Here is a 26,984-nt window from a genome sequence, read left to right on the forward strand (position 1 = left end):
TACCAAATAAACCTGTTGGACTTTAATCTGGTGTTGTGAGACTTCTTGCCGAGTGTTTCAGTCAGGACAGCAGCAAAGGGTCCAATAATTGGCAATAGTTCAAGAAAAGGCACATTCTATGAATATAAGAACAGAACTGGGCTGTTCCACCATTCAATGAGAGCATTACTGATTTGTATCTTAACTCTATCTGGCTAAGTATGCTTCATATCCCTTAATCCCATAGATAATCAAAAGTATCCAGCAATTTTGTTTCAGCTAACTATAAAACTATAGTTTTCAAAACTGTCATTGACCTCATTTCCTCTAGTGATCTTCTCCCCACAGCCTTCAATCTCATTGACTCCCAACTTTGCCCAGCCCGATTCTACCTCCTTTCCAAAACCCAGAAACAGGACTCGTAGAATTATTGTTCCTGCCCCACTGAACTTATTAATTCCTATCTCAACTCAACCTTTTTCTTCCCTTTTCCAGTCTCTTTCCACTGCAACAGCTACTTTTCCTTCCCTTCAGTTTTTTGCATCCGTATTTACTAAGGAAACTGGCATGGAGTCTATGGAAATAAGGCAAACAAGTAGAGAGGTCATGGAAGCTATATAGATTAAAGGGGAGGAATTGCTGGCTGTCTTCAGGCAAATCAGAGTAGATAAATCCCCAGGACCAGACAGGGTATTCCCTTGGACCTTGAAGGAGACTAATGTTGAAATTGCAGGGGCCCTGGCAAATATATTTAAAATGTCAATATCCATGGGTGATGTGCCAGATGATTGGAGGATTGTTCCGTTGTTTAAAAAAGGTTCAAAAAGAAATTTGGGAAATTATAGGCCGGTAAATTTGATGTCAGTAGTAAATTATTGGAACGAGTACTAAGAGATAGGATCTACAAATATTTGGATGGACAAGGACTTATTAGGGAGAGTCAACATGGCTTTGTGTGTGGTAGGTCATGTTTAGCCAATTTACTAGAGTTTTTTGAGGAGGTTACCAGGAAAGCAGATGAAGGGAAGGCAGTGGATGTCGTTTACATGGACTTCAGTAAGGCCTTTGACAAGGTCCCGCATGGGAGGTTAGTTAGGAAGGTTCAGTCACATGGAGAGGTAGTAAATTGGATTAGACACTGGCTCAATGGAAGAAGCCAGAGAGTGGTAGTGGAGGATTGCTTCTCTGAGTGGAGGTCTATAACTAGTGGTGTGCACAGTACGAAGTCTGACAACACCAGGTTTAAGTCCAACAGGTTTATTTGATAGTAAACTCACAGGCTTTCGAGATTAAACTCTTCGTCAGGTGACACCTGTTGGACTTAAACCTGGTGTTGTCAGACTTTGTACTGTGTTTACCCCAGTCCAACGCCGGCATCTCCACATCATGACTAGTGGTGTGCCACATGGATCAGTGCTGGGTCCATTTTGTTTGTCATCTATATCAATGATCTGGATGATAACGTGGTAAATTGGATCAGCAAATTTGCTGATGATTGGAGGTGTAGTGGACAGTGAAGGAGGTTTTCAAAGCTTGCAGAGGGATTTGGACCAGCTAGAAAAGAAGAGCTGAAAAACAGCAGATGGAGCTTAATGCAGACAAGTGTGAGGTATTGCAATTTGGAAGGACAAACTAAGGCAGAACGTACAAGGTAAATGGTAGGACACTGAAGAGTGCAGTAGAACAAAGGGATCTGAGAATACAGGTACAGAATTCCCTAAAAGTGACGTCACAGGTAGATAGGGTCATAAAGAGTGCTTTTGGCACAATGGCCTTTATAAATCAAAGTATTGAGTATAAAAAAGTTGGAATGTTATGGTGAGATTGTATAAGACATTGGTGAGGCTGAATTTAGAGTATTGTGTTCAGTTTTGGTTACCTAATTACAGGAAGGATATTAATAAGGTTGAAAGAGTGCAGAGAAGGTTTACAAGGATGTTGCTGGGACTTGAGAAACTGAGTTACAGAGAAAGGTTGAATAGGTTAGGACTTTATTCCCTGGAGCGTAGAAGAATGAGGGGAGATTTGATAGAGGTGTATAAGATTATGATGGATATAGATAGAGTGGTTGCAAGCATGCTTTTTCCACTGAGGCTAGGGGAGAAAAAAAACTAGAGGACATGGGTTAAGGGTGAAGGGGAAAAAGTTTAAAGGAAATATTAGAGGGGGCTTATTCACACAGAGGGTGATAGGAGTGTAGAATGAGCTGCCAGATGAAGTGGTGAAAGCGGGCTCACTTTTAACATTTAAGAAAAACTTGGACAGGTACATGGATGAGAGGGGTGTGGAGGGAAATGGTCCAGGTGCAGGTCAGTGAGACTAGGCAGAAAAATGGTTTGACACAGCCAAGAAGGGCCAAAAGGCCTGTATCTGTGCTGTAATGTTCTATGGTTCTAATGTAAGTTTCTAGTTTCCTGGCCTTGGTAAGGGTGCTTGGCAGAGCAAGGGTTAATTTAGTTTCAGTTTATTTATTAATGTCACAAGTAGGTTTATATTAACATTGCAATGAAGTTACTGTGAAAATCCTCTAGTCACCACACTCCAGCACCTATTTGGGTACGCTGAGGGAGAATTTAGTATGGCCAATGCACCTAACCAGCACACCTTTAGGCTGTGGGAGGAAACCAGAGGAAACCCACGCAGACATGGGAAGAACGTGCAGACTCTGCAAAGAAAGTGGCCCAAGCCGGGAATTGAAGCCAGGTCCCTAGCGTTGTGAGGCAGTAGTGCTAACCACTGTGCCGCCATGCCACCCATATTAATTTGGGATTGGAGAACAGTAGCATGCATGGTATGATGTACAGAGTCACAGGGGAAGGTGATGAATTAAATCCAAAATTGGCTCAGCGACACAACACAAAGGGTAAAGACTGATGGATGTTTTTGCAAATAGAAAGCAGTTCCAGTGGCATTGCAAAGGGCTCACTGACGGGTCCTTTGCTCTTCCTTGTATATATTAATGATCTGGACTTAAATGTGGGAGACATGATTGGAAAATTTGCAAATGACAAAAAAAATTGACCGTGTAATTGATAGTGAAGGGGAAAGCTGCGGATTCCTGAGTATCAATGCTTTGGTTGAGTGGATGAAAAAGGGGTAAATTGAATGTTCAGAAGTCCCTGAGGTGGCAGGACAGGTAGAAATGGTGGTAAATAAGACATGTGAAATATTTTTGTTTATTGGACAAGATATATACAAAAATATATAATATAAAAACAGGGATGTTATGCTGAAATAGTACAAAACACTGGTCAGGCCACAGCAGGTGTTTTGTGTACAGTTTTGGTCACCCTGTTACAGGAAGGACATAATTATTCCGGAGAGAGGTGCTGAAGAGATTTATAAAAATGTTGCTGGGGCTGGAAAATTGAGGAGAGATTGGATAAACTAGTGTTTTAGAACAGAGGAGGCTGGAGGGTGAATTGACTGAGATGTACAAATATACAGGCAAAGAGACATCTGGTAAGTGCGAGGCTTTCAAAAGCATGTTAACTAGGGTTTAGGGTAAGCATGTTCTTTTAGAGTGAATGGCTAGGCTGGTAGAAGTAGGAAACCCTGGATGATTTGGGATATGGAGGCCTTGGTCAAAAAGAATAGGAGGCATATGAATGCATTGGCAGCTGGGATCAAATGGATCCCTTGAAGAGTATAGCGGGTGCCGGAGTAGAGTTAAGAGACAAATCTGGAGGGTAAAAAGGGGACACAAGATTGCTTTGGCAATAAGGCAAAGGAGAATCCAAAGAGCTTCTACAAATACATAATGGGTAAAAGAGTAACTTGGGAGAGAAGAGGGACTCATAAGGATCAACAAGGTTACCTATGTATGGATCCATAAGAGATGGATGAGATCCTATGTGAATATTTCTCATCAGTATTTATTGTTGAGAAAGGAATGGATATTGGGAACATTGAGGAAATAAATAGTGATGTTTTGAAGAGTGTACATATTACCTCTGTAGTACGTACATGGTGGTGCTAGAAGTCTTAAAGTGCATCAAGGTAGATAAATCCCGAGACCGGACGAAGTGTATCCCAAGACGTTGTGGGATGTTAGGGAGGAAATTGCAGGTCCCATAGCAGAGAAATTTGAATCATTGACAGCCACAGGTGAGATGCTTGAAGATTGGAGAGCGGCAAATGTACTTTTGTTTAAGAAGGACTACGGGCTCCATTCCAGAATTATATCAATGATATCAACCAGGGAAAGGCCTGGGACCTGCAGAGCAGGAGGCTAACATCTGTAGTGGGTAAGTTGTTAGAAGGTATTTTGAGAGACAGGATCTATAGGCATTTAGAGAGGCAAGAACTGATTTGGGGCAGACAGCATGGCTGTGAGTAGAAAATCACGTCTCATGAATTTGAATTTTTTGAAGGGGTAACCAAGAAGGTAGATGAAGGCAGTGCAGCTGACGATGCCCATGGACTTTAGAGAGGCCTTTGACAAAGTACTGCATGTTGTTGTGTAAGATTAAACCTCGGGTGAGGTAGCTAAATGGATACAAAACTGGCTTGATGACAGAAGATAGAGGGTGGTTGTAGAGTGTTGTTTTTCAAACTGGAGGCTTGTGACCATCAGTGTGCCTCAGGGATCGATGATCACTGTTATTTGTCCTTTATATTAATGATTTGGATGGGAATTTAGGAGACTTGGTTAGTGAGTTTGCAGATGACACCAAATTGGTGGCATAGTGGACAGTGAAGATTGTCTAGGATTGCAATAGGATGTTGATCATTTGGGCTAATGGGCTGACAAATGCAGGTGGAGTTTAATTTAGATAAATGCTAGATAATACATTTTGGCAAACTGAACCAGGGCAGGACTGACTCAGTTAATAAAGAACAAAAGAACAAAGAACAAAAACAGCCCGGGAAACAGGCCCTTCGGCCCAACGAGCCCGTGCCACCATCTCAACACCACCAGTCCCCCTCTCCACCCATGAACCTTGTCTAATGTTTTATGGCCATCCAGATTGAGGGAAACTGATTTAGGGACAATTTATTCCTGCCAATCAGCCTAACAGCACATCTTTGGGGTGTGGGAGGAAACTGGAGCACCCGGAGAAAACCCATGCAAGCACGGGGAGAATGCGCAAACTCCCACAGACACCGGCCCAAATCCATGTGTCTGCACAGCAATCAGTGATAGTCACTGAGCTGTCGTCTTGCCCAGTATCTGGTCCAGTTTAGGCACACACTAACGACATGAAGCACTAGGCCAATCTCGAACAACCAAGAGCAGCCCAAGTACGACCCATCACGTGTATGCCCCTCGTTGGACACAAGGCGGACCGACTTAAAACCTGTGAATGAAAAGGGAAAAAAAAAGGTAGGGCATTGTGGAGAGTTATAGAACAAAGAGATCTGTGGTTACAGATTCATAGCTCCTTGAAGATGGAGTCACATGTGGACAAGGTGATGAAGAAGGTATTCAGCATGCTTGGTTTCATTGGTCAGAACAGAGAATACAGGAGTTGGAACATCCTGTGGAAGCTGTACAAGACATTGGTAAGGCCACGCTCACACTATTATAAAAAATATATTATTAAACTAGAAAGAGCGCAGAAAAGATTTACTTAGATGCCACTGGGACTTGATGGTTTAATTTATAAGGAGAGGCTGGATAGACTGGAGCATTTTTCCCCTGGAGCATAGGAGGCTTAGGGGTGATCTTATAGAGGTCTACAAAAAATGAGGAGCATAGATAGGGGCAATAGTCAACTTCTTTTCCCAAAAATAAGGGAGTCTAAAACTAGAGGGCATCACTTTAAAATGAGGGGAGAGATACAAGAGGGTCCAGGAGGCAATTATTTCACACAGAGGGTACTGAGTGTCTAGAACAAACTGCCAGAGATAGTAGTAGAGGCAGAGAATTTTGTACTAGCTTTTGGGGCTAGCTTAATGATAAAAACTGGATGGCATGAACAAGTTGGGCCAAATGGTGTAAAGCTCTATGATTCAAGGTGCAAAATCGTAAGGGCCTAAATAGAGTGGACAGGGGGGACTTGATTCCCCTAGCAGAAAGGCCAGTTATCAAACGGCATGGATTTAAGGTGATTGGTGGAAGTATTAGAGGAGTAACAGGAAGACCCTTTTCACTTGGTAGGGGGTGAATGTTTGGAATTGGTCATTAGGCAAAACCCTCAACTGATTTAAAAGGTTCCTGGCTCTGTGCTTAATGTGCTGTGACCTGCAAGGCAATGGACCGGGGTGTTAGAAGGCAAGTTTAGAATGAGTGGCTAGCACAGGCACACTGGGCTGAATGGTCTCGCTGCACTGTAATTATTTATGGTTTTAAGGCCAGGGCTAAACCAGATCCAAAATTCTCCAAGTTTTCTTGGAGAAAACTCTTTTTAGATTACATGAGTACATAAGGACTAAAGTAAGAAATATACTTTTATTTATGGATGAACTAATCCAAAGGCAGCATATAGATGAATCTTTAACCACATTTGGAGAGACATGAAAAGCTGAGGGAGCCAGTTCTTAAGGTTGGCACAGCAGTTAGTACTGCTGCCTCACAGCGCCAAGGATTCAGGTTCAACTCCGGCTTGAGTGACTGTGTGGAGTTTGCACGTTCTCCCTGTGTCTGTGTGCATTTCCTCTGGATGCCCCAATGTCCTCCCACAGTCCAAAGATGTGTAGGTTAGGTGGATTAGCCATGGTAAATGTGAGGGTTTACAAGGATAGAGTAATGGGGAGGGCCTAGGTAAGATGTTCTTTTGGAGGGTCGGTACAGGGCTCAGATGGCCTTCTTTGGCGCCGTAGTGATTCTGTGGCTTTTGGCAAGTCATAAGGTGGTCACACACCATGTCAGTGCAATGAAGTGCACAAGTTGAAGAATTTAGTGCAGAAGAAAGGCTTAAAAATAGAGCTGTTTGAAATTCTGAAATATTTCCTAAACTGCAACAGCAGACAAAAGTGCAGAGTAAGCAACTGACTGTGAATGAAGAAAGGCTATTTGGGATAATCCAAAATAAACAAATCCTGCAAAAAAACAAAGTAACAGTTTCACATGAAAATGTTCATATCAAAGCTGAATTGAAGGAACTCAACCAGAAGAACAATAAAGGATAACAGCAGGAAGAAAAGATACCCTAAGTCGTCTCTGGCCTGCAACTCTTCTAAGAATCAATACATAGCCCTGGAAAAATATTAGGAACTAAAAAAGATTTTGAATACTGCTTCAGAAAAAGCAGTATTGGAAGTTACCACTAGTGACAAAGTAATACATAAGTTGGCAAGAGCTCAGTAAGAAAATAAGCAATTGAAAGAACATCTGATTATTGTTCAAAATCAAATGCAAAAGAGGTATGTAACTTTTTTTGGTTTTTATTCCAATTCAATCAAATCAAGTCCAATTCAGAGTCGCAACAAGTTGAGATGTTCCCAATCCAAGCTGACAAGACAGGGCTCTCATTAAGTCTTGGGCTTGATCTACATGATCCAAGCTGATTGGAGTAGGTATAGCTGCTCCTCCAAGGCTTGATCTCATTTGCATCTTAGCCAAAAGGCTGAGATGCCGCTTTTAAAAATTGCTTCAAATGAAGCTAAAATGTAACTGAATGACTTCAACCAAGCACGGCATGTCGATACTACGCTTGATCTTTGCCAAAAGGCCGAGAAGCGATAAGACCATTTCATTGCTGCTGAAAGGTTAACAGTAGAATACAGCGGAAAAAACTCAAGGAGACTCTGTTGAATTACAAAAAAACTCAATTGAGCTTCACAAAGAAGAGAGCCTGATAAAGAATCTTCACACGCTATAAGAATCCCTCAGGTCAAAGTTCGTTCCTTGGGAAAGTTACAAAGAGAAACAACATGAATATAACGTCACTCCGAATGATCAGAAGAACCAGATGGCAGCGGAGGCACAACAATTTTCAATATTCCAGGAGGAAGCCATGACGTACCTAAAAGATTCGGAAAAGCTGAAGAACCAGCTGAATGGAAAAGATATTGAAAGGAGAAACAATCGAACTTTACCAGTTGTCAGCGGATACCGTGGGTGGCACGGTGGTTAGCACTGCTGCTTCACAGCTCCAGGGACCTGGGTTTCATTCCCGACTTGGGTCACTGTCTGTGTGGAGTTTGCATATTCTCCTTGTGTCTGCATGGGTTTCCTCCCACAGTCCAAAGATGTGCGGGTAAGGTTGATTGGCCATGCTAAAAAATTGACCTTAGTATCCTGAGATGCATAGGTTAGAGGGATTAGTGGGTGGATACTGGGATAAGGCCTAGATGGAATTGTGGTCAGAGCAGACACGATGGGCCAAATGGCCTCTTTCTGTACTTAGGGTTTCTATGATTTCTATGAAAAGTTCTCTCAAAGGAGCATGAAGAATCTCAGAAACAATTAACAAAAGTATAATTATAGAATGTGAGCTTGAAAGATGGAACACAAGAATTAGGTCTGTAAAGGAAAACTGCTCAGTGTAATCAACTTTTATTGGCAAAATATGAGTTTGTAATGAAAAATGAGGAACACACTGAAGCATCTCTCACAACTTGAAAAAAATGGAAAATGACCTGCACAGAATGGAACAGCAAATCCAGAATTCAAAAAAAAAGTTCCTAGGAAACAGATTGAGGATATAATGAGTGAATTGGAAAACTCTATGGAGCATCAGTGACCATGGAGGAAAGTCTTTGAAAGGAACTGAATGTGCAGGTAATGCTTTTAAGCTTGCATTGCATTGTACATAATTCTGAAACGAAGACAACTGAACTCACCACAGTAGCGCTGAGCTAAATGAAAAGATTCATGAGCTTGAAAAAGGTTGGGAAAAGAGAGTAAATAATTATTTGGCTGAAATTGAGAAACAAGTGGAAATAAAGGTGCCATTTTTGAAATGTCAACATCCAGGAAGAACATGATGGACCCCATGGAAGAAAAAAATGTGTCCATTCTATGAATGAATGGAGTGAACATTCTCTTCAGATGGAATGGGACAAGCCCATGATGTCCAAACAAAGTAGATGGGCTGACAAGGAAGAGAAATACAACTTGAAGGAGCACAAAAAGCAAATCAAATGGAGACAATCAAGTAGTGGACTTGGCTATAGTCATTGCAGTCAATTGCAGAGTACTACAATGACAATGCCAAATTGACCAAGTCAACCCAAAAAAAGTAAAACTACTATTCCTCCAAACATTGCAAGAATGAGACCTGAAAGAGTTGTCAAGCCTCCTGGCTGTCTGAATTCAGGAAATCAGAGACTTAAGGTTGAGGGTTGGTGCAGAAAGGAAAGTAATACTGCTATCAAACCAGTATCAGGATAAACTCATCTTGGGTTCAAACTAAATTGTAATATTTACTGTGATGAAACAAAACCAAAATTACAAAACACATCCCCACACTCACATGACGAATGTAGCTCATTTCAATTTAAACAAGCAAACGGGATTTGGGATGATTCATTTGGATTCAGTGTTGTAAATTTCAGAACTGACAGGAGTCCCTTCCTACATATATGGAATGTGTTGCCTGAGACTGTAGTGGAGACAGTTCAATTGAAGCATTCATGAAAGAACTGGATTATCTGAACAGGAAGAATGTGCAAGGCTACAGGGTGAAAATGTGGAATGGCACAGGATGAATTGCTCCTTCAGACAGCTATTTTCATCCCTCTCACATTGCTCAGTTAAATGCCTGCCTCAGTTTTGTGCTAAAATCATCCTCCATGTTTTTGTGAACTCTTGAATATTTCAATACACTCCAGATGGGCCTCCTACATTTTTGCAAACTGTCTAGTTACACTGAAAACAGGGAGGGGAATGGAGTTGCTGACTAGGGAAGAGGGTGGAATTTTACAGCCCTCTTGCAGCATGGTTGGGGCTGTAAAATACAGTGAGCAGTTCAAACATCCATTGACTTAGGCAGGACTGTCAAATTCTACTGTTGCAAAATTCCACCCAGAGTTTCTAGTTAATATGTAGGTAAGCTTTACTCTTTCCAATATTTAATTGGAGAAAATGTTTCCTCATCCAGTACTTGTCATCAACATATCACAGTGCAGGCTAGATGGGCCAACTGACCACCATCTGCACTTTAGGGATTTTATCATTCTAGCTCTGTGGAAATAGATAAATTTACAATATGTGCAATCCACACAAAATTGCACAGAGTATTGGATCAGGTGAGAAAAGTTGTGTGAAGCTCACTGGCTTCCCAGCTCCTTTAAAATCTAAGTGTCTCTTCTGCAAGGCATTGAACCCCCTGGCCAATATGGGGACACCCAACCCTATACATTTCCCCCTTCCATGGATATGGTGGAAACACACTCACAAAAACACACACACACACGCACAAAAACAAACACACACATGCACTCAAAAACAAATACACACTCTCTCTTTACCAGGGAGCAACGTCAGGCATGTCCCTCAGCTCTCAGGGGGCTGCAATCATGCCCTGGCATAGTCATCACAACTGGTTTTCCTTTTTGAAAATTAGTTGTGATTCACACCAGCATGATGTCACGCTATTGGGGGGAAGATATGCCATGGGCGAATGTTATGGCATGAATCTGGTTACGTCACTGACAGGGAGTGGGGAAGATCTCAAACTGAAATCTCACTGGCACAAATCTGGCTGCTTGTCAGATTCCTGGATTTGCACTACTATTGCTCGATCAAATGCATGGTATTTCTGAGGGACAGCATGGAGATAACAAATAGGAGGCAGGATCCAAGTTCAGATCTTTTGAAAACACAGGAGGTAACAGTGTGGGATTGGGAAGTTGAATCACTACAGGTAATTCTCTGGTTACAATAGGATTAAAATGGAACCATTCAAGTGAACTTCCATTCATTTTGGCAATGGTGGAAAGTTGTTGGAAGAAGATTGAGAGATCAACAATGTCAAAGGCTGCAGACAGATGGAGAAGGGCATGGAAAGATCATTTACCTTTATCACAGTCAAACAGTAACTGTTGTTTTGGTACCGTGGCTGGGGCAGAAATCTAATTGAAGGGATTTGGAGTTCTAGGAAAAACAAGCTCGGATTTGAAACAGCAGTGCTTTCAAGGACTTTGAGAAAAGGGCACTGGCAATGGTCTGGTAGTTTGCAAGGATGGAGGAGTCAAGGATAATTTTTGAGGAAATGGTGATGAAGCCAGATTTGAGAGAGATGGTGGTGGTATAAGAATATGAGAGAAAAATAGAAGCACAAAGAGGCTATTTCGCCTTTTGAATCTATTTGGCATTCAGTAAAATCATGGCTTATTTGCTTCGTAATCTTTATCTTCATGTTCCTGCCTACCTCCTCAGCCCTCATAATCTTAACTCACTTGTAGATCAAAAACATATGTAACTTAGCAATGAATACATTCAATGACCAACACTCCATCGCTCTCCAGGGTTGTGAATGCGAAAGATTTATAACGCTCTGATAGAAGACATTTTTCTCCACTTATTCTGAAATGACTTTGTATTTTGAAACACTGCCCCTAGTTCTCAATTCTCCCATGAGGAAAACATCCTCTTTACCTTGTCAAGCTCCCTCAGCACCATGTATTTCAATAAGATCACATCGCATTTTTCTAAACTCCAATTAGTACATGCCCAAATTGCTCAATCTTTCTTCAAAGCACACTTCATCTCAGGAATGAACCTAGTGAACCTTTGAACTGCCTTCTAATGCAAACATATCTTTCATAAAACAGGGCCAAAACTGTATACAGTGCTCTAGGTGGTGTTTCACCAGTGCCCAGAATTTTAATAAAACTTCCCTACTTTTATATTCCACCCCCTTGCAATAAAGGCTACCACTCCATTGCCTTCTTCATTAATTGATGTACCTGCATGCTAACTTTGTGATTCATGTACGAGGACACCATATTTCCCTATGTACTGTAGCATATGGTGGTCTAAGTGTAAAAAAGTTGTTTTGCTATTGTTTCCACCAAAATGTACAACCTCACGTTTCCACACTACAGTCCATCTGCCAAATTTATGCCATTCACTCAATTCATTTGTCCCTTAATAAACTGCTTGCATCCTCCTCACAACCTGTTTTCCTCTTTATCTTTTTGTATTGTCAGTAAATTTGGTTATAATGTACTCAGTCCTTTCATCAATTCACTAATATAATAATTGAGGCCCCAGTACTGATCCCTGTGCACTCTGCTAGTTAGTTTGGCAACCTAAAAAATATCCATTTGTCTCAAATCTGTTTCCTGTTAAGTAGACAATTCTCTTGCATGCTAATGTTACCTCAACACCACGAACTCTTAACTTGTGTAATAATTTTTTATACCTTGTCAAATGCCTTTTGAAAATACAGATCATTTCTCTTTCTCTATCCTGCTTGTTACATCCTCAAAGAGCTCAAGAATTTGTCAAACACAATCTCCTGTTCTGAGAAACCGACAGGAGAAGGAACCATTAAAAATATCAGCTAACATGAGAGCCAGAGAAGGAAATTGGGTGGTCAGCAGTTTGGTGGGAATAGGGTTCTGTGAGCAGGCATTGGGTCTTATAGATAAATGAGCTTGGAAAGAAAAGGAAGAAAGACTGAAGAGAAGTTAGAGAAAAATGAAAGGTCAGGACTAGGAGAGGAAGGGAGGGAAGAGGCAAAGCCAGCTCATTGAATGATCTCAATCTTAGTGACAAAGAAGACCAGGAGAATGCAGCATTTATTGTTAAAGTCGATGGTTTAAAAAATAAATTGAAGTTTACCTTCTGTTAGAATCATTTCAAAAATGCTTCACAGTTTCTATCATTATTTTTTCGTTCGTTCCAATAGCCTTCTTTCTGCTGAACCACAAGGAATAGACAAACTGAAACTGATGCAGTAAAATAAACATCCGCGTTGCATTAGTTTAATTTTAACAAACAGATGCCAGAAAAATATATTTACAGCACATATTTGGGGAACACTTAATGGATGCTGTACAAAAGAATATACATGCAAAAACAGAATTCAAACTTAAAAAGGAGACTAACATGCTATATATAATACATTAAAAAATAATAATGTGAGATTGACGTGACAATACATCCAGTTTTGAATTCCCGTTTTCCTTCTCTCATATTTATTTCTTGAGGCCCTACAGTACAACTGTATACTTGATATAAATATACTGCATAGCTGAAAAAAATACTGGGTTTGGTTCATTGTTTGGACATATTTCACAATGACTAGTTTGTGATGCAGTCCCTAGTAGTCAACTTTTTCAAAAGGTCAATGCGATAAAGAAATCAAACAATAGTGTAGCTTGCAGTACGAAGTACGTGCTTTTCTTTAATATTTAGTACAGGTACAACAGAAGTCTTCATAAATAGAGTTGCATAAAATGTTAAAGCCACAACATTGCACATGATATGAATTAAAACATAAAATACAATGAGTGCATTTACAGTACATATTCCTCCTTAACTGCTCTGCAATCAGATTGGCAGGTGCAACTCCAAAATCCCCCTCCAGAAAGAAAAGAGCATTTGCCTTTTCACCCAGGGGTGTTTGGGGAAAAGGTTCCAGAATGGCATACCAGCATTAAAAATACAGACTGAAGGCAGATAACGGTCTTTATACAAGTAAGGCTTATACATAATCAGAGCAACACAATTTATTTCTATTATACGCAAAAGGTCCATGGTTCAACTGCAGCAGTAGAAATTTGGGCCATATCTGGCTAAATGCAAGGGATTATAATTTAAATACATTGGTGGCAATTGAAAAGCTTTATGACCAGTAAAAATCAGACGTTTCACTGGAGATCATATTCAGTGGCTGTCTTGATTAAAATCAGTCAAGGAGGAAAATATTAAAAAAAATCCTTGTTCTTTGTTGGCTAATTTTTAAATCACATAATTAAATGTTTCAAAGTCCAGCGCGTTTAATTAAATACAATAACAACAATTATTCTTCTCTAAATTTTCCTAGGCAATGGGTGAAAAATGGTTTCCTGTGATCAGAACCAAAATACTGTCAAAATAATGAAAATCCAGCTGGTTGTGCAGAGCTTGTGCAGTCCTCCCCACCAGCTTTACATTGCATGGATAGCACTGAAACCCAAGTACTGTTTGTGCAAGGTTCCTTGGCATGCAATTCCATACAATGACACACGTATAAAGCAGCTGATACGCTGTCAGTTTTATTTCAACTCAACAGCTGACTGGCTGAAGATACCGTCTCCAATCTTATTGGCAGGTGAAAGAGAATGAGCAAAAAAATCTCCACATTAGGGTCACACTCTTGATAAGAGTCTACTTTGTAAAAAGTTCTTGATACTACCAACTGGCCGAACATCATTCTGGTGTTTGCGCCGTTCAATAAATGAAGTCAGTCTTGACGTGTTTAGAGTTTCAGTATCCCTGTTGACACCTGGCTGCAGCCAAGGATCCTGAAGGCACATTGCAGCCGAGGGACGTTTATTTGGATCTCCCTGTAGTAAGAAACAAACAAAATCTTTGGCAGCTTGACTGACCCCTCTGAAGTAGTCATCAGGGAAGCTAAAGTCCAATCGACAAATGTTCAAGCAGGTTTCTTCTACACTCTCATCCAAAAAAGGAGACACACCACTGAGAAGGACATAGGCAAGTACCCCAACACTCCAAGTATCTGATGTAAGACAGGCAGAATTTCCCAAGATAATTTCTGGAGCTGCAAACTCAGGGTTTCCAAGCAACTGATGGGTGTAATATGTTGTGGTTAGCTGCATGGTATCCCCAAAATCAGCAAGCTTGATGAGTGGTTTGGCTTTGCTGTGGTCCACCAGCACGTTTTCTGGCTTTAAGTGATGGAAACATACAACAGATTAGTACAACAAACAAACATACAATAAACTCACAAACATAACAATAACTCAGTAAAGAAATAATTTAACAAGCATTATTATGAGGTGCAATGTCATTTGTACTAACAAAACATAGTTTTATTTTTTAACTAAATAAATAGTACTAACAAAGAGGAGAAAATGCAACAAAACGAGCTGCTCTAATGGTATGACTTAAAATGGAAGAAATTACTGGGCCAGATTTTGCTGTGAGCAGTGAACATTCATTAGAGTTGCACCAGACCATAGATTTTCCATGGGTGTTTTGCACAGTAAACTGCTGTCAGTAGAACAAGCAAATGGTGCAGCAACATCAACAGGGAGCCTGGGATTTGTATGAACAATGCAAGCAATGGTTATTGCCTTAACGGATCTGTTGTGAAGCCATGCTTTAAATCAAAAAAATGATTCTTGAATTTCCTGACTGAACCCCCCAACTTGATTAAAAAAGACCTCCAGTGGCTTAGGATCACAATCATAGATTGCTGCACATTTGCACCACTGTACCTCATATATTCCAAAACTACTGAAGTAGAGACAACCTGTCAACAAAGCTGCACCAAGAACAACTGCCTTAAAAAAGAGATATGGTCATAGAGGTTTACAGCATGGAAACAGGCCCTTCAGCCCAACTTGTCCACGCTGCCCTTTTTCTTAAATCAATCAGCTTAGTCCCAATTGCCCATGTTTGGCCTATATGCCTCTACACCCATCTTACCCATGTAGCTGCCGAAATGCTTTTAAAAAGACAAAATTGTACCGGGGGCCATTTTTTATCCTATTAACAATGCATCCAGACAATCACATGGGTACCAACTGGGTGCAAACAGGATCTAGAATACACTAGTAATACACATGTTTGAATCACTGGGCAGTTGGAGAGAGAAGATCATGTGACAAGTGAACCCTGTGTGTGTTTAAGCACCTGTTTTTTCTGCAGAAGAGAATAAGCAACTGAGACATTAAAGGAACAAGACCCTGAGTGAGTTCCTCGCTCTCCACCTAACTAAACATTCTGAATCCTGTCAGTTTTGACTATCCAGATGCCACAGACAGACATTTTAAAAAGAATTGAACCCAGCACTGCTGCCTCCAGAACACAACAAAAATCATCTGACTAAAGCTTTAAACTGCCTTGTCACTGAAGGTATGGTTCATAGAATCTTACAGTGCAAAAGGAAGACATTCAGCCATCGTGTCTGCACTGACCACAACCCTGCCCAGGCTCTCTCCCCATATCCCCATGCATTTACCCTAGCTACTAAGGGGCAATTCAGCAAGGCCAATTCACCTAAACTGCATACAACCTGAGGGGGGAAACTGGAGCACTCTAAGAAAACCCACGCAGACACCGGGAAAATGTGCAAATTCCACACAGATAATGACCGAAGCCGGGAATTGAACTCTGGTCCATGGAGCTGTGAGGCAGCAATGCTAACCACTATGCTGCGCCACTAAGTGAAAGCAGGTGGACCATTGCATTCGGCTTGTAAAGCCAACTGAGTCACTAATCTTCAAGAGTCATACAACCGTTTAATTTTACTGGACTCTAAATTACTTATTCTATTCTCCCTTGTGGCTAAATGGGCCACCTAAAATGGCAATTTGTAAAGCACTCTGGAACAATTGGGCAAGAACTAAAATGACAGGCTGCAGCCTAAAAGGCAGAAATAAACAGGCTGCAACTCAGACGACTGAATACACAGGAAAGAGGCCACCCTAAAGACAATGGACACTTTTTGGTCAAACATACTTGTTTACCATAATCCCTTATTTGGGAGGGAAGTATGTGACCTATGTGCCTCCAGCACCTACAAACATGGCCGTTGGGTACACACCCAGAGATTGATGGGGCAGCACCTGATTGGACTTTTATCGATCAGGATGATCAAGCCCTGATCGACTGATTGACAAGAATCAGGAGACCAGCCTAAAAGGACGCAAAACCAGGGAGGGATGAAAGCTTCTGCACAACAGAAGCTGTCTCACTCTCTCTCTTTGCTGACCCCACGGATGAGCTACAACAATGGTGACCGTCACCAGCAATGACCAGCATGAGGAGAGTCACCACACCCGAGAAAGAAGACCAGAGCCAGAGTGCCAGACCAGACCAAAAGACCAGGCTACGCAGAGGACTACTGAGACTAGTGCACAGATAAAGGCCAATATCTGCTTGGGTACTTGCTAGTCACGAACTCGTATTAGACTTGAACTTTAGTATTTTCTGTAAGATAACTTATTGTTGGTTGGATGGGTGATTATTAATTGTGTGTTTTTAATAAATATTGGTTGTACTAACAAGAAGTTTGCTTGCAGTCCTTTGTCCATCGTATAAGGATTAAAACAGACTGTGCGGCAGGCACAACACCCTCCTCTGTAATCTATTGGTATAAGTTTGTGAACTTTAAGTGTGTATGCCTGTGAATGTCAGAGTGCTTTTTTTTAAAAGCAATCCTCTTTTCTATTTAAACAGCTCAGGAAAATCTGCTTGATTGTGACTTTTATAGTCGTAACACGTACACAGTTAGACACACGCAGAATTGGCAAGCATATCCATTTAGTTTTAATAAACCTGTAGCGGTCAAAGGCGAAGGGAGAAAAGAGGGGAGCCATTCAATCCCTCCTGATCTGATTGCAACAAATCCAAATAACGAATTGCTAAGTGTATCATCAGAACCAATTTGAACAGTGAATTCAATGTCAAATTATACACAGAAAGCAAAATAGAGGGAAAGAAATGCTGGGTTAAAAGCAAGAGAATGATAAACGGTGACAGACATTAAAAATTGAAAAAAATCTTCATTTAAAATTTCCAACAATAACGAAAAGCTTAAACTCCATACTTCTAAAAGTTAATTTTTAGTGCAAAGGAGGTATTCTGGTATTAAGACTTTAGTCTATAAATGTATTGTATACACATGGCACAATTTTGCTATACTTTTCCAAGTGTAAAGCTCAGGCTGTAAACTGGCATGGAGCTCTTCAGTTGCACATTTTTCTCTCCAGATTTTGAGCGCCTCAGAAAAAAGATGAGTGAGCATGTTTACAGTGTCAATTGACAGGGAGGGGCCTTCCAGAGCTGCCATTCAGCTCCACAGACATCAGGGCACCATCATTAAAAGGCACCCTGATCAACACTGAAGTTTAGACCCTCTGGACAATCAGTGAGCGCTCACCCCAAGAGACAATCATCAGAAACTCAGCCCTCCCATTAAACAATAATTGCAGAAGTAATGCCAGCATTCTCTCACTCAGTGCCTGCTTACGCTGGTGCCAGCAAGTCCTCACTGCCCACTCTGAGATCCTGCCTGTCATGGGGCTCTCACAAAGACCTGCCACATCACAAACTGGCACTGTCAACCTGGCAGTGTCAACCTTTGCAAATGGGTAAATCATGCCCCAATCCTTTTCTGCCAAGTCACCCCCCTCCTTCTCTACTTCACCTGCAGAGGGATCCTCTCAACTGTTTTTAAAAAGCTGGTGTAAATCTTGCTGACTTGATATGAATATTCAGTGAGAGCTGGCTAACCATATTAAAATATATATTTGTATCTATTAAAATGAGTTTCTTGTCATTTGTGGATGTGATCCTTAAGACATCACCCTCGAGGGGCAGGCAAAATTGGGAAATGCGATCTCTCTGGAGAGAATTGCATTTCCTAATTCTCTCCCACGTCACTGTTCTCTCTGATGGCAAACATGGGTTGAGAATTATCCCTACAATGTGTGTCAGTTAGTGAGTTGCCACTTTCTTGTCGCTCACATAGGGCGTGCAGCTTGGACATCAATTTCCAGATCTTAAATGTTAACTGTGTTATATGCACCTGTTAGACAATACTGTTTGATTTGCACATAAATAACTGTAGGTGCTGTTTGGTTTCACCATTGCAAAGTACAACCTGTAGCAGGGTGCCCAATTACCATATTTTCAATTACTCCGATGCTGATGCTATTTTAGTAAATTGTATAATTGAATTAAAATTGAAGTATTTATAAGGCATTAATTATTTTCCTGAATTTTTCACTGGCGTTAGTGTGCGTATGACTGTAATGTACAGTATCTCTTCATGGGATGGGGGATGCAAGTCACTGCCACTGTCTCTCCAAATCAGCTACCAGCAAGTAGTCCAGATTGATATGAGAGATTCTTCTTCTGGTTTCCTTTTTTCTTGTAAGAAGCAGCTGGCCTATACTTAGTATTTATCCATAATTTACGGCCAACTAAGAATGTTAACTTATATCCTACCAGTCCATAACTTAGATTGGGGGAAGCTATTTGAGGGTAAATCAACATCCGACATGTTTTAAACATCAGTTGCTCGGAACTCAGTACCTTTGAAGATGAAAAATATATGTGGCAAGTATTGGGAACCCTGGCTAATGAGGGATATTATAAGCCTTGTCAAAAAAGGAAAAAAAGCAGCATTTGAAATGTCTAAAAGGCTTAGGAGACACAAAGTCCTTGAAGAATATAAAGAACGTAGGAAGGAACTTAAGGAAAGAGCAAGGGGGCTACACGAGGTCATGAAAAATCCTTGGCAAACAGAATTAAGGAAAATCCTAAGGCATTTTATGCATATGTAAAGAACAAAAGGACAGCCAGGGAAAGGATTTAGTGAAGAGAATTTATGCATGGAACCAGATGAAATGGGCAAGATACTAAATTAATACTTTGCCTCAGTATTCACCAAAGAGAGGGACTTGATGGATGAGAAGTCTAGGACAGGGTGTGTCAGGTCATGTCGATATCAAAAAGGAAATATTGGGTGTCTTAAAAGGCACTTAAGTAATTTAAGTCCCCAGGCCTGATGGGATTTATCCCAGAATACTGAGGGAGGCAAGGGCAGAAATTGTGGCCTTGACAGAAATCTTCATATCTTCATTGATGAGTACATGGGATTTAATGGGATTGAGGGTTATAGATATGCCTAGTAGGTAGGGATATGATCAGCGCAACTTGTGGGCCGAAGGGCCTGTTTGTGCTGTAGTTTTCTATGTTCTATGTTCATTGGTTACAGGTGAAGTTCCACAGGATTGGAGGATAATCAATGTTGTTCCATTATTTAAGAAGGGCAACAGGGATAATCCAGGAAATTATAGGTTGGTGAGCTTTCCGTCAGTGATAGGGACATTATTGGAAAAGATTCTTAGGGACAGGATTTACTCACAATTGGAAACAGTGATAGATAGCATGGTTTTGTGAAGGAGCTCACTAACCTGATCGAGCTTTTTAAGGAAGTGACGAAGATGATAGATGAAGAAAAGACAGTGAATGTCATATACATAGACTTCAAGTAAAGCCTTAGACTGGTACAAAAGCTGAAGTCACATAGGATTAGAGGAGAGCTGGCAAGATGGATACAGAACTGGCCTGGCCATAGAAGACAGAGGGTAGTAGTAGAGGGGTGCTTTTCTGAATAGAAGGCTGTGACAAGTGGTGCTCCACAGGGATCAGTTCTGGGACCTTTGTTTGTAGTATGTATAGATGATTTGGAGGAAAATGTAGCTGACCTGATTAGTAAGTTCATGAACAACACAAAATTTTGTGGAGTTACGGATAGTGAAGAGGATTGACCAAGATATAGATCAGTTGGAGACTTGGGCAGAGAAATGGCAGATGGAGTTCAATCTGGACAAGTGTGAGATAAGGTATTTTGGAAGGTCCAATGCATGTAGGAATTATACAGTAAAAGGTAGAACCTTTAGGAGTATTAACAGGCAGAACGATCTGGGTATACATGTCCACCAATCACTAAATGTGGCAGCGCAGGTGAGTAATGTAGTCAAGAAAGCATACAGTATGCTTGCCTTCATTAGTCGGGGCATTGAGTATAAAAACTGGCAGATCATGCTGTAGCTGTTTAGAACCTTAATTAGAGCTCATTTAGAATATTGTGTACAATTCTGGTTGCCACACTACCAGAAGGATACGGATGCTTTGGAGAGGGTACATAAGCAGTTTACTAAGGTGTTGCCTGGTTTGGAGGATATTAGCTAAGAGGAGAGGTTGATAAACTCAGTTTGTTCTCACTGGAACAATGGAGGTTCAGGGGTGATCTGATGGAGATTTACAAAATTATGAGTGGCATGGACAGAGTGGATAGTCAGATGCTCTTTGCTAGGTAGAAATGACAAGTACTAGAGGGCACAGGTTTCAAGTGCCTGGAGAAAAGTTTAGAGGAGATGTGCGAGGCAAGTTTTTTTACATTGAAATCTTATTGAATGGCAGGGCAGGCTCGAGGGGCTAGATGGCCTACTCCTGCTCCTATTTCTTATGTTCTTATGTACACAGAAGGTGGTGAATGGCTGGAACGCGCTACCCAGGGAGGTGGTGGGAGCAAGTATGATAGTGGCATTTAAGGGACATCGAGACATGATAGTTGAAAACAGATCACTCTTTCAGAAGTATTAATTTTACTAAGTTGTTACGATGAGCTGGTCTCACTAACCTTTATATCTAGGTGAGCTATTCTGCAATGGTGTAAATACTGCACAGCTTCCAGAGTTTCTCTGAGATACGATGTCACCTTTTCTTCCGTCAAATTCCCCCACTCTATTATATAGTTGAGAAGGCGACCTTGGTCTGCTCTGAAAAGTAAAAATATTTTGTGAGCATGGTGATAAAATTATGTTTTTTTAAATGTCTTTCCCCTATTAAATGGATTAATTTTGATTTATTATAGCACAACATTTCTCTCTAGTTTGTAAACTCATTGAAGAAAGGTAGGTTAAACAAAATGAAAGTAGTAGCAAACTCGCATGTCTACAATGCTTTTCAGGGCATCAAGATGTCCCAAAGTGCATCTGAGTCAGTGAAGTGTGGTCACTGTTTGTAGTGAAACACGGCTGACAATTTGTGTACAGGAAGGTCCAGAGACAACAAGGAAATGTGATCGAATAACCTTGAAGCACATTTAGCTACAAAATGCATAAGTTACCACCTAAATTATAACTTGTAACTTTATCATAAAAAAACTAATTCAACTTTATCTGTTCTATATGCCCCATTTTGACATTTTATTGAACATCTCATTTCTGTATTTGTGATTTTCAAATATTTTTTCTTTTCAATTAAAGAGACAATGCAGACATTGTCAAAAATAGTACTTAAATCCAGCATATAGAATCATAGAATCCACACAGTGCACAAGGAGGCCATTCGGCCCATCGAGTCTGCACCGACAATAATCCCACCTAGAACTTATCCCACATATTTACCCCGCTAAACCCTCTAACCTCCCAGGCCATTAAGGGGCAATTTAGCATAGCCAATGCACCTAACCTGCACATCTTTGGACTATGGGAGGAAACCAGTCCTCCCACTGGTATATAAATAAACGGCAAAAATTTAATTGAAAAATACACAGTAATTTCTTGAATTTTGGGATCACACTCCAACATTTGACAGCTGCTTCAACAGCTTGAAGGGAGATCAGCAATGGTTCAACAGATGACAAGTCTCAGGAACATAACTATAAGATCCTGGATAAATTTGAGTTATATTTCCTAAGCTGAAGGAGTTAAATGAGGTTAAAATAGTGAAAGGAATTGACAAGCTTTCACATAATCGACAAAATTATACAATCTTAAAATTTGAACAAGTCTGCAGTTACAGGCGGATCAAGGGGAAAAAAAACTTCACACTGCCTCTGTGAGAATGTTTTATCTCAAAATCAATTGAGATGTTTAAAATGAAAGTGGATGCTTACTTAGGAAATAAGGGAATTAAAGCAATTACAGAAAGTGTAGGAGAGATGGAATTAGAAGATGCATTTAGTAAAATGGCACAGCTGACTTAAGAGTTGCTGCTGACATAAATATGTCATGATCTTTTCCTAACATGTACTGCACATATGTTATCAGTATTAGAAATTAGTGATAACCCATACACACTGCAAACTGCATAAGATTTAGCTTCCCTTACCTGTGGAATTATTGTGTGTGGATGATGTTGGCTTGAGAAAGGGCTCATGCCAGACAATACCTCTGCTACTGTGATGATGTGGAGATAGTAAAAAGTCTCACAACACCAGGTTAAAGTCCAACAGGCTTATTTGGTAGCAAACGCCACTAGTTTTCGCAAACTAGGTTTGCCACCAAATAAGCCTGTTGGACTTTAACCTGGTGTTGTGAGACTTTTTACTATCTCCACATCATCACAGTAGCAGAGGCCACTAGTTTTCGCAAACTAAGTTTGCCACCAACTAAACCTGTTGGACTTTAAGCTGATGTTGTGAGACTTCTTACTGTGTTTACCCCACTCCAACGCTGGCAGCTCCACATCATGATGTGGAGATACCAGCATAGAACTGGGGTGGGCACACTAAGAAGTCTCACAGTACCAGATTTAAGTCCAACAGGTTTATTTGGAATCACAAGCTTTCAGAGCACTGCTCCTTCATCAGGTGATCTGAAAGCTCATGATTCCAAATAAACCTTTTGGACTTTAACCTGGTATTGTGAGATCTCTTACTCAGTTACTGTGAGAAAACAACTGTTACTTAAAACAATCAACCATATTCCAAAACTATGTTGGGCCTTTCATTCAGTCTTGCTTAATGAGGACCCTGTTGAGGCATTAAGTTAATTAGTGTGTGGATGGAGAAGTTATTTTAGTGAACAATACTATGATTCAACAGCCTGATAACGAATTAGTATATATAGACTGAATAGCCATTATAAACAGTTTATTCACAGCTATTACAAACAGCTTAGGGCATAAACAAATGGTGAAAGACAGAAACAAACTGAGACTTCTACAATTTAGCTTTGAAGTCCAATGGTGGAATATTTCTTGGGGCAGTGAAACTGGTCATGGGGAACAGGTTGGGGTGAGATAAGAAAATGAGACAAGGTAAAGCCATGGTCTGATTGATCATGAGAAGACACATGTGAAGGCTTAAGAAGCTAATGGTAGGTTAAGGTTAATGCCATTAAAGGTGAGCTTTAACCAAGGTTTAGACAAAGAACTTAACATCTTGCAGGGTATTTTTTTAATCAACTAAATCTTCATAGGATGCAAAGGCCTCGTCAATAATCCTTCCTGGTCCACCACTGAAAAAAAGTGAGAGACTGGGGGTAACCTGCCATGAGGCAGTGGAGAAGAACTCTTAAAGAAAACGTTAGCTCAATAATCTTGAGTGGATCAAGATGTTGAGAAGACTTGGGGCACAGAGAAGAGGAAAAAAGAAGAAAAAAGCATAAGCCAACCGTCCAGCATGAACTGGACCAATACTCATTATCTGCCAAGGCTGTATTTGTTTTGCTGTTAAAAATAATGTGTTATGTTCCACCTTAAAAGTCTGATTAAACTTAACATCCAACCAATAGGTTACAATTGATAATGATTGTTCAGATAGGGACAAATAACATAAACTATCACAGAACATTAAAATCATGGTATAATGTCATCTCAAGGAATTTAGATGATGGTCGTAAACCACTCAAATCAAGTGTACAGATACTTTGGTGGCTGAACTGCATCACTGGATTACAGTAGTCTTGCAGTTTGTTCCTAGGTCTTTATTACAATGTATGGAATTAGTAACATGTTCAAATGTTAAAACATAATTCAAAAGCTAATGCAATTTGGTGTTTTTTTTATTTGAAGGCTGTAATAATATATACAAAATATTTAACTTTCTCCTGAATGCATTGGAGATGTTGGCCTTGGACAAGTGGACAGATCTCCAGGTCTGGATGAATTCTGTCCCAGTCAACTAGGGGAGGCAAGGGAGGAGAAATTGCAGAGGCCCTGAACCAAATCTTTAATTCCTCTCTGATAACGGGGGAGGTGCCAGAGGACTGGAGCACAGCTAATGTAGTTCTGCTATTTAAGAAGGGTTTGCTTTGATTTGTCACATATATTAACATATATGAAAAGGTTGTTTCTTGCGTGCTATATCATTGTTCTCCAGAGCAGTGTACTGGTGGCTGGTGAGTCTGAACTGCGATTGTACTATAATTTTAAATTGTATTGCCGGTTCGCAGGGATTTTGTTAGTTTGCGTTTTCCGTAGCGGGACCTAGGCGCAAGGGCAGTCGGGAAGGGAGCGCGGGAGTACAAATCAGGTACTCAGCCGAGGATTCATCTCATTGTTCTCCGGAGCAGAGTACTGGTGGCTGGTGAGCATAAGGGTGGCTAGGGGTAAAATCGGTCCTGTCAGGACCAGACGAGGGAATTGTGCTTGGAGTCTGAGGGAATGGGGGAGATCCTGAATGAATACTTTGTGTCGGTATTCACGAAGGAGAGGAGCTTGATGTCTGGTACGGTCATCGAGGGAGCAGTAGACCATTTGAAGGATCTATCGATTATGAGGGAAGAAGTGTTAGGGCTTTTAGGTAGCATTAAAACTGATAAATCTCCGGGGCCCGATGGCATTTATCCTAGGCTGCTTAGGGAGGCGAGGGATGAGATTGCTGGGCCTCAGACGCAAATGTTTGTCTCTTCTTTGGACACAGGTGAGGTCCCAGAGGACTGGAGGATAGCGAACGTGGTACTGTTGTTTAAAAAGGGTAGGAGGGATAACCCGGGTAACTATAGGCCGGTGATTTTAATGTCAGTGGTAGGCAAGTTGATGGAAAGGATTCTTAGGGATAGGATGTGTGAACACTTAGAACGTTGCGATCTGATTAAGGATACACAGCATGGCTTTGTAAAGGGGAAGTCTTGCCTTACGAATCTGGTAGAATTTTTTGAGGTGACAAAAACGGTCGACGAAGGACGAGCCGTTGATGTCGTCTATATGGATTTCAGTAAGGCGCTTGACAAAGTCCCTCACGGTAGGTTGGTAGAAAAGATTAAGACTCATGGGATACATGGCCAGGTATCTAGATGGGTTGAGAACTGGCTTGCAAAGAGGAGACAGAGAGTAGTAGTGGAGGGGTCCTTTTCTAGCTGGAGGTCTGTCACTAGTGGTGTGCCGCAGGGCTCAGTACTGGGACCTCTTTTCTTTGTAGTGTATAAAAATGACTTGGAAGAGGGAGTAAGTGGTGTGATCAGCAAATTTGCTGATGACACCAAAATGGCTGGATTGGCGGGCAGTGAGGAGCAGTGTCTGGCAATACAACGGGATATTGATAGGCTGGTATATTGGGCAGATACATGGCAAACGGAGTTTAATCCAGATAAATGTGAGGTGATGCATTTTGGCCGGAATAATGTAGCGGGGGGTTATATGATTAAGGGTAAGCCCGTAAGGAGTATAGAACTGCAGCAAGACCTGGGGGTGCAAGTGCACAAGTCTTTGAAGATGGCAGTACAAGTGGAGAAGGTTGTGAAGAAAGCCTATGGTAATGTTAGCCTTTATAGGAAGGGGTATAGAATATAAGAGCTGGAGTCTAATGTTGCAGTTGTATAGAGCGTTGGTTAGACCGCATTTGGAGTACTGCGTCCAGTTCTGGTCGTCTTACTAACGGAAGGACATGGAGACTCTGGAGAGAGTGCAGAGGAGGTTTACCAGGATGTTGCCCGGTATGGAAGGACTGGGTTATGAGGAAAGATTGAACAAATTGGGGCTCTTTTCCCTTGAAAGACGGCGACTGAGGGGGGATCTAATAGAGGTATATAAGATTATGAAGGGTATAGATAGAGTAAACAGAGGTAAGTGATTTGCTATGGTAGAGACGCATAGTATGAGGGGCAATGGGCTTAAGGTGAGGGGTGAGAGGTATAACACAGATATTAGAGGGAGATTTTTCACACAGAGGGTAGTGGGGGTATGGAATGCTCTGCCAAGTACGGTGGTGGAGGCAAGCACGCTAGAGTTGTTTAAGAGTAACTTAGACAGGCACATGAGTGGGTTGGAGATGGGTGGATATAGGAGATTGTTTTAAACAAGGTTCATTAGCATTGGGGCGTCCCTGGTAAGGTAAATGGATATGGTATGATAATAATGTTTTTTCTCTTTTCATTCATAGGTTTTAAGTCGGTCCGCCTTGTTGCCCAACAAGTGGCATACATGCGATGTGTCGTACTTGGGCTGCTCTTGGTTGTTCGAGATTGGCCTAGTGCTTCATGTCGTTAGTGTGTGCCTAAACTGGACCAGATGCTGGGCAAGACGACAGCTCAGTGACTATCACTGTTTGCTGTGCAGACACATGGATTTCAGCCAGTGTCTGTGGGAGTTTGCGCGTTCTCCATGAGCTTTCTCCATGGGTTTTCTCCGGGTGCTCCGGTTTCCTCCCACACCCCAAAGATGTGCTATTAGGCTGATTGGCAGTAATAAA

The 26,984-nt window shown here is 41.1% G+C and overlaps 1 protein-coding gene and 1 non-coding gene across 4 annotated transcripts in view; both read right to left on the minus strand.

Annotated features, from left to right (window-relative positions):
- Window positions 1–7,408: 7,408 nt before the first annotated feature.
- Window positions 7,409–7,607, minus strand: LOC145362031 (U2 spliceosomal RNA). The gene has a single exon (XR_013889918.1). It is a non-coding gene; the product is annotated as a U2 spliceosomal RNA (small nuclear RNA).
- Window positions 7,608–12,774: 5,167 nt separating this feature from the next.
- LOC145354025 (triple functional domain protein) overlaps window positions 12,775–26,984 on the minus strand; it is a 641,321-nt gene continuing 627,111 nt past the window's right edge. For all 3 annotated transcript variants that reach the window (XM_080205115.1, XM_080205124.1, XM_080205134.1), the window contains 2 exons: window positions 21,207–21,345; window positions 12,775–14,712 (listed from right to left, as the gene is read on the minus strand). In XM_080205115.1, coding sequence (XP_080061241.1) covers window positions 14,170–14,712; window positions 21,207–21,345 — 682 coding nt within the window. In that variant the 3' untranslated portion in view covers window positions 12,775–14,169. The remainder of the gene's footprint in view (window positions 14,713–21,206; window positions 21,346–26,984) is intronic.

The sequence above is a fragment of the Carcharhinus amblyrhynchos genome, chromosome 2 (genome assembly GCF_965287045.1).
Source record: "Carcharhinus amblyrhynchos chromosome 2, sCarAmb.v2.hapA, whole genome shotgun sequence".
NCBI classification, from domain to species: Eukaryota; Metazoa; Chordata; class Chondrichthyes; order Carcharhiniformes; family Carcharhinidae; genus Carcharhinus; species Carcharhinus amblyrhynchos.